Raw genomic sequence first — 8,544 nt, 5'->3', positions numbered from 1 at the left:
GAAATAATTTAGTTTGACACCGCTTTAACTCCCATGGCTCAATGCTATGGAATTCCAGGATTTGTAGTTTTGTGAACTATTTAGCCTTCTCTGCCAGAGACCTCCAATGCCACAGCAAACTACATTTCCCAGAATCCCATAGGATGGAGCCACTGCAGTTAAAGCAATGCCAAAATGCAGTGCGATTGCAGCCTTAAGTCAGAAAGGTGCTGTTAGACTCCATTTCTACCCCCTTTTCTTTTTCATACAGCTATGTATTTCCCTCATTCTCCCACTTTTTTAATTTCCTTGCAAATGCAGCATGTCAGGTTTGGGATGGCTTGGTCTATCTTTCATCAGCAAATAGAATACAAGAAAATATTTTATCAAGTTAGGATGCGGAAGAGTCCTCTTCTTCCACAACTGTTTTGCATTAGTAGAGTAAATCTACTCAAGGAGGATTTGAACCAAAGAGCAGCCAGTGAAGTTGCTCTAAAACAGGGATCAGGAGGTGTGTGGCCCTCCAGATATCGCTGGACTACAATTCCCATCATTCCCCACCCTTAGTGATGTATTCAGGATTGAAGGGGCATGCGGTCTAACAGCATCTGGGCATCCACATCTTCCCCGCACTTTGAAAAGAAATGAAATCAGGAAAACCTCACTCAGGCTTCTACAGGCCACATTTTCCATTCCCATCAGCTATAGAACAGAAAATAGAGATTACATATTATTTGAACCATCTCCTGGAACCATGAAATGTGAGAACTGGCACATATACACGTGTGAGATTAGTGTGTGTGTATGGACACACACATACACACAATCCAACAACCTCTAGAGAGCCACAGTTCCTATTATTGCACTAAACTAACACCAGACAACAAAGTGGCAGCAGGGAGAAACACAGCAAACAATGCAGTTGAGAGTAATAAAGGTCAAGGAACGCTTTCAAATAGAAGTTATTTAACTAGCCTGTCGAGTGCCTTTAACGAAACCAGATGGGCATCTTTTAGATAAAGAATTCCATGGAGCTGACGACAATGTATGTCAAAAAAAAAAGTAGTTTAATGAAGCACAGATGACACTCGGTGCATATATTTGAATAGGCATCTTCAAAGCTGCATGGTTCCCACCCCTACATTAGGCTTTTTGAAACATTCAACCACCAGGGAATGTTTGCAAAGAAAGAAGGGGGACATTGCATTACTGCATTTATATTCACGTAAGAACAGCAGACTAAACTTCTTTTTTTGTGTGTGAAAAAGGGTTGCTTTTAATTTTCAAACAACCATTAACATAGTGCAAAGACCACAGAAGCAGACAAAGCGCTCCCACGGAGGCATGAGACAGGCGTTTGCAATGGAACTGCGTGAGGGGCTGGAGCAGAAAGATGCTGGATATAAGGCAATCACACATCCTCAAAATAAGATCCAGAAAGATGGGAAGAACAGACCAGTTGGAAAAAGGCACAGATCAGAAGTGAGCCGCTAGCTCCTCAAGTGCAGCAGCATGGGACTGTGGCTGCAAAACCAAGGACCTCTCCTCCTTTCCAGTTCTGCTCCTGTCCCACAGCACTGTCCAGTCGACTCTGTACTGCTTGGGAATAAAATTTCTAAACAGAATTGAAGGGAAGACGAGAAAGTGTCTTGTATTCTTCGCAATTAGATTGCTCTCCCTTCTCACAGAGTCTCTCCAGATCCTCAGTACAGAACCCTGTAAATCATCTCTGGTCTGCATCTTAGCCACTAATTCAGACTGCAACCTACTGGGAGAAATTTGTCCAACATTTTAAGAAAAATAAAGGAACATCTCACAAATAGCATGAGCATAGCAGTCCAAAACAGCCTTCCACAAGTCGGAAATGTTGGGCCACAGCTTTCATCATTCCTAACATGCTTGTTGGGGATGACCGGAGTTGTAATCCAACACATCTTGGGAGTGAGTTGCTGGAAGATTGTTCTGGAAACTTCATCTCTCTGATGTAACCCTTCATTTTTAACTTGTTTGGTTAAAAAATAAAATAGAATAGAATAAAAGACCCGCAAGGAAACATTGCTAAAATAAAAACAACTCCCAGCTACAGAATGAAGTGTTATAGCCTACCATACAACCTCAAGACTGTACCATCTGCTGTATTTGCAGATCTAGTCTGTACTACTACTGTACAACTGATTCTATAATCACTTTTTGATCCTTGCATACGTTCCTTATGCTGAATCCAACAGACACACAGGGAATTTACATGTTCACTTGAGTTTGCTGGCTTTGTAACAAATCCCACTTTCAGCGCTCTTTCCTTCTGACCTGCCACTGTTAAGGCACTCAGTTTAGCCATTGTTTCAATCAGTTTTCCAATTACCAGACCTATGGCTGCAAACAGAAGTAGCACGCATCATCCAGAGAGATGCTGTGGTGGTCAGCCAATGCCAAAGAGCTTGGCAAACACTCTCCTTATTATGATTCAGCAGTGTTGTGCTTATTTAATTCCAAGGTTTGCACACTAAAAGGAAATTCAAACAAAATGCAGTGTTTCTATGCAAATGGCCAGGCAAACAGGGCAGAGGGACACCTCTGGCCTGTGGGTTCCTGCTGCAGCCCCTTCCTAGTGGGCTACAAGACAGAGAAACCTCCACTGTTAGCATCTCGGAGCCCCTTCACACCACGCAGTTATAGCACTATGATTTCACTTTAACTGCCATAGTCCCATTTAGAATTTTCTACCAGAAAGCTCTAGTGTTTCACCAAACTACAAACCCCTGGCAGTCACGGTAATTGAAGTGGAGACATAGCACTATAACAGTGTAGTGTGAAAGAGCCCCTGTTCTCCATTGGTGTTTGTAGGCACCAGCTCAGCCCCAAATTTCCAGATTCAGTCAGTGCCAAGAAGTTCTATCTGAGTGTGCTTTTTTGCATCTCTTCTTCCTTGTAACCACATCCCTGACGTCAACCAAACCATAAAGCAGGGCATGCCTAGTTATAGATTTCTTCTCTTTGGGTAGGGATTTAAGCATTCTGCCCCTGGAAAATGCAGAAAAAACACTGAGCTGGGTGCTCCCATACAGAAAGGAACCTCATGTTTGTTTTTCACAACAGTAACAAATAATATATACCAACAAAAAATTCTCTCCAGATAACAGCTCCATTTACACCAAGAACAGCTGTCAATAATTTAGCAACCCAAAAGAGCAAAAACAAATTAATCAGGATTTCACGCCTCTCCGATTTCTTTTTCCATTACAGAAAGTAGTTGGTTCTGTGTCTATGTGAGCCATCTCCCGTCTTCCTCATTTCCCACTGTAAACAAGAGAGAGGTTATATCTTAACTAATTAGGCTGGATTTGTTCTCATAGCCCTGTTTTTGAGAAACAGCCCCATAGATGTTACTGACTGGCTCTGGAAAGAAAATAACCCTAAAGATTACTGTTGTGCTGAGTGTGACAGTCAAGCAACCCACTCTAACCACTGTCCCCTCCTCCTCTTATAGGTAGTGCCCTAACTGTCCAAGCAGAAGGAAAACTGCTTCCTCCGAGGGGACAAAATGGTTCAGCGTTTAGGGCTTAAGCCATGGGATCTAGAGGGTGACTTTCTTAACACAGTCACCACCCTACTCAAATCCAACACAGGCAAGGAGTCATAAAAAGCTTTTACTCTGGCTATCTCAGTCCACACTCTAGATTCAGCAGAGCCTGGAAGCAAACTATTAAGTCTCCAGCACTGTTGATAAAGAACACTGCTGTTTGTTAGCAAACCAAATGTTATCTTAATATCAGCTCCCCGCAACACACTTTTTAACCCAAGGGAGTTGGAATCAATTGTGCAACAAGGCTGGAATGGCAGTTTTGCACCAATAACCTGTAGACGTTACATGCCAACAGATGCAACAAAATCCTGAGATAATTTCAAAGCAACCTACGCTGAAAGACATGTTTGCTCCACAGTGGCACATTTGGTGTCCAGCTTGTCTTTCTTATGGATCTGAAAAGTGGACACGGAAAAACTGAAGAGCGAGAAATGCTTTGGACCACTTTCAAGGTTTGTTTAAAATTACGTATCAAAAAGACAGTCAGTGGAGACTTTGGGTCATCTAACAGAGGCTGTGCTTCTTGGAAGAAGAAATGCTGCCCTGCATGCTAAGTTCATATCCCTTTCTGTGGATAGCACTAGTTAGACACCTACAGATCAATGCTTGTAAGGATAGACATCCCTATGAGAAGACTGCACAAACACACAGCATTACTATGGTGATCTCTAGAGATCTATAAAGCTGGCCTGCTGGTGAGACTCATGCAGTTGTGCTGATCCTTAACTCCTGGGCCTACCAACATTTTGAACTACACTTTTCCATCCTAACCAGCACTGTCAATGCCCTGGAAATAGGGAAACACCTGGAAGGCACCACACTCCCAATAATGAAATACAAGAGATAGATATATCCCAGTCTGTTTTCCAAACTTGTTTAAAAGTTATTCCTGCTATAGAAAATCTGGATTGTATTGGTATTCCCAACTGAAGTAAACCCATAAATGGTTATTTCCCTGTGTGTTAGTTCACCATTCAACAACTGATTAAATGGGACTGCTTCAGCTGGAACTAGCAATAGGATTCAGGTCCAATTCTGTTCTAAACCAGTAGTTCCCAAACTTTGGTCATCCAGGTGTTTTGGACTTCAACTCCCAAAAGCCACTACCAGGTTGGCCAACTGTCAGGAAGCTGAAGACCAAAACATCTGGAGGACCAAAGTTTGGGAATCACTGTTCTAGACGAAGGGTAGGGACTATGTGGCTTTCTGGAAGTTGTTAGACTACAGCTCCCCAGCATTCCTTATCAATGCAATGCTGGTTAAAGCTCATGATTGCTGCAGTCTAACAACATCTACCCTCCCTTCTTCTGGACATTAATGTATAGAAAAATCCAAATACCTGGGATTTCAGTACAGTACTTGGTTGTTCTTGTTTTTAAACAACCAGTTCCTTGCCACTAATTCTGTGATATACCTCTGGCTGACAAGTATATGCTGTATTTTTCAAGCCCTGCTTCTGAATAGTCAATACAATGTCTCAATTAAAAACCTCCACACCCTAGCAGTCATTCTGATCCACTACTGTTCCTTCTGATGGCAACAAGAAGAAAGTAAAAACAGAAGTGCATAGAAACCACTTATAGTGTTTTCAAAGTTCCATTAATTACAATAGTTATTTGGAAAGAAAAAGAGTAACCAGTGCCAATAGATTATCAGCACAGAACTGATCTCCACTCAAAGGAGCAGGTACAAAGGCCAGAGACATGTGCTGTGGCCAATATACACGAACAGTCTGATGGAATGTGGATAAAACTGTCTCTCACAAAGTTCACAGATAGACATTGAGAGTCTGCAGGATCATCTGCCGGCAAAGTGGACAGTTGCGTTGATATATAGCCTGCTGTAGCAGGATTTCAGTGCATTCTTGGCAGAGGCAAAGATGCCTGCAGGGAAGCAGCAGGACTGTCTTTGTTTGGTCCTGACAAATGACACATTTCTTCCGCTCCTCTTGTTCTTTGAGAAGCAGCCATGGATCGCTGTCCTCTTCCAGAGCATTGAGCTGCTCCTTGGTTGCAGGTTTGGTAGATGATGTGCTTGGTCCTTCGTCTTGAGGCTGAAGATGATGCCCTGACCCCAGGTCAACATCTGTTCTAGGCTGGTCCCTGCTGGCTCTTTGGCGGGCATGAGCTGCAGCCTGCTGACTGGCCAGAGGTGCCCCTTGTCTTCTCAGATGGGCTATGCCAGGGGGAGCTTGTCTCTGAATTACACCAGCTACTCCTGGTCTTCCTTGGTTGGCTTCAATAGCAAAAGGCTGCTCTCGTTCTCCCTGGTGGTTTGCCCCTCCAATGCCTCTGTTCCAACTGGCCATCTGGAGACTCCAATCAGCCAGCCTACGCCAAGCTTGCGAGCTCAGGACCATTTCCAGTGACAAGAGTATCACCTGATAGAGGCGCCGCAAGTCCCTGAGCAGGCGGTGGTAAGAAGGCATGGTATTCAAGTAGTTTGACACCTGGGTCGCCAATGTCCATGTCAGGTGGGGATTAAGGATTAAGATGCTGGCAGCAACAATCACAGACAGCAACACCAAGCCATAAAGGTTGAGTAAGAAGATGTTAATCAGCAACTTGCTCATGGAAGCCACAAAATCAAAGGCCAGCTGGCAAGGAGTCCACAACAGGATAACCATAGCAATGGCACTGCTGGAAAGACGTGCAACAAAGGCAGCAAAGATATCTGTGACTCTCAAAAATGGGCCAGCAACAGTTTCCCATAGGACTAGCCCCAGGGAGAAAAGATTCTGGGTGCCAATGAGGCAGATGTTGATGATACTGTTGATTAAATAAGCCACGAGGCTCATGGCAATAGCGCAGACTTCACAAACTTGCCTCAGAAGCGACTGGCCGGAACCAACCAGATTCCAGAAACTCCGGTGCATAATTTCTTTGCTTTTCAGTGTCATGTGAGTAAACAAGTGGCCCACTAATTTCAAGCTTTCCATGGTGGAGCAAAGGCTCCGCAGCAGATTGAAAATGGTGTGCACAGAGCCCAGAGTCAAGTAATACACTGCTTCAGCTATGCATAACAAAGCCAACCCAATGCCATTACAGCACTGGATCACACAGGCTACCAAGGTACTGGGCAAGTTGTAAACAAATGCAACTAGCCAGACCAGAGCAGAAACCAAGGTGGAAACGAGGAAAAAGTTGATATCCAGCAAGATAAGCATGAAATCCAAAATCATTACCATGCCATTGATAACCAGGAACACTAGATCCATAGCGAAACTCCAGACAGTGTTGCCCCAAGCAAAGAAGACTGGGTTTGTTGTGGAACTGGATTGAAGCGTGTGAGGCTGCTTTCCCAAAACCTGGTGAAAAGAGGCCCCTCTTATCCTAGGCATTGGGAAGGGCCTAGGTTTCATTATAGGAAAAGCTTTGTCGACCCATCGCAAAGTGTCCAGGCTGGCTCCGTCTTGGACCTTTCTCCACAAACTAGCAGGAAATGTCCGCTTTGGATGGCTAAGACAGCGAGGACGATTCCCTGTCCTTTACGAACCAGATGTTTCCTTTTTCTGCCGCCGACCTTGTTGTTCGAGAGCCACGGCGATCCCTAATGGGGAAAAGGAAACAAGCAGGCCGCTGTCAAAGAGAAACCACAGGAGAGGAGGTTGCAGTCCTCCATGGAAGAAGAAAGACCCCAAGAGAGGATGGGTGAGGGGGATACTTCTGGTATGGACTGTATGGTGTAGTGGTTTCAGCACTGGACTTAGGCTGCATCTGCACAGCAGAAACAATGCAGTTTGAGACTGCTTTAACCGCCATGGCTCAGTGCTATGGGATCCTGGGATTTGTTGCTTTGTGAGATATTTAGCCCTTTAAGAGCCAGTGTGGCGTAGCAGTTTGGGCTTTGGACTATGACTCTGGCCATGAAGCTCAGTGGGTGATCTTGGGGAAAGTCACACTCTCTCAGCCTCAGGAGAAGGCAAACCTCCTCTGAAGAAACCTTGCCAAGAAAACCCATTGATAGGGCCGCCATCAGTCAGAAACGACCTGAAGGCACACAACGCTGGAGAAATATTCTGCCTTCTCTGTTGGTGGGTTTCACGGCCGAATCCTGGTCTCCACGGTTGCGGCTCAACCGCTCAAACCGCTACGCTTCAAGGGAGCAGTGCTGTGGGATTTAGGGACCTGTTGTTTGTTTTGGCACCCAAAGCTCTCTTACAGATAAGGAACCACAACCCTTAAATTGTGCCTCTGAGTGGTTTCCGAATGCCCCCTGCCCCTGACTTAACCCTAATTTCAAATTAACTTTAAATATAATGATTTTAATTCTTTTAGTTCTGTTTGGGAGGGAACTATTATTATCATTAACGGGACGTACTTTAATGTGTTGTGTCTGATATGTGTCTTTATCTGATGCTGCGGGAAAGGCGGCATATACATAAAATTGATGATTATTGTTGTTGTTGTTGTTATGGCGACCCTTTCTTGGCAAGATTCAAGGGCTCAAGCCACTGCCCTCAGTGCTGCAGAAGCCGCTGACCTTTTACGTGTGGCTCTATGACCTTGGGTGAGTCACACTCTCTCAGCCTCAGGAGGCCCCCATGATCGGGTGGCAATGAGCCAGAAAGGACCCGAAGGCACACAACAATTGCGGGATAAGGAACAAGCCCCCAGGGCACTACTGAGGCCAATGGGTCCCAGAGAACGAGAGACAAGGGGCTCACTCCCCATTCGCCCTTTCTTTCTCTCCCCACATAAAGAAGGGGGCAACCGCTTGCCTGGGGCAGCCCTCCCCGCCGTCTTTCGCCCCCGAAGCCTAAACCCGCTTTAAACCTCGCTCAGAAACTCGCCTCAGCAGCAGCAGCTCTCCTTTCAGCTCGGATGGGCGCCGCCATCTTGGAGGGCGGGGCCGCTCCCTCCCCTCCAATCAGCGACCGAGGAAAAGCGAGAGGGCGGGGCATCCGCCTGCGACTCGGGCGTTGGTTGGTTGGAACGTTGTTGTGGCTGTTGTTTTTCAAAACCACGCCCCCTGCTTGGTGA

General features: G+C 45.4%; 1 protein-coding gene across 1 annotated transcript; it reads right to left on the bottom strand.

Annotated features, from left to right (window-relative positions):
* Nucleotides 1-1,025: 1,025 nt before the first annotated feature.
* RNF26 (ring finger protein 26) lies at nucleotides 1,026-8,331 on the bottom strand. Its single transcript, XM_042476660.1, has 2 exons — nucleotides 8,045-8,331; nucleotides 1,026-7,111 (listed from the first exon to the last, which is right to left on the bottom strand). The coding sequence occupies exon 2, from the start codon at nucleotides 6,921-6,923 to the stop codon at nucleotides 5,331-5,333; it is 1,593 nt and encodes a 530-aa protein (XP_042332594.1). The 5' UTR covers nucleotides 6,924-7,111; nucleotides 8,045-8,331; the 3' UTR covers nucleotides 1,026-5,330.
* Between the last annotated feature and the right edge of the window lie 213 nt (nucleotides 8,332-8,544).

The sequence above is a fragment of the Sceloporus undulatus genome, chromosome 6 (genome assembly GCF_019175285.1).
Source record: "Sceloporus undulatus isolate JIND9_A2432 ecotype Alabama chromosome 6, SceUnd_v1.1, whole genome shotgun sequence".
Lineage (NCBI taxonomy): Eukaryota > Metazoa > Chordata > Lepidosauria > Squamata > Phrynosomatidae > Sceloporus > Sceloporus undulatus.
Note: the sequence above shows the minus strand (reverse complement) of the source record. Positions and strands in the feature narration are given on the sequence as shown.

Bases quoted from the DNA above. Each gene is read 5' to 3' on its own strand.
- RNF26 (XM_042476660.1), bottom strand. From the start codon at position 6,923: ATGAAACCTAGGCCCTTCCCAATGCCTAGGATAAGAGGGGCCTCTTTT.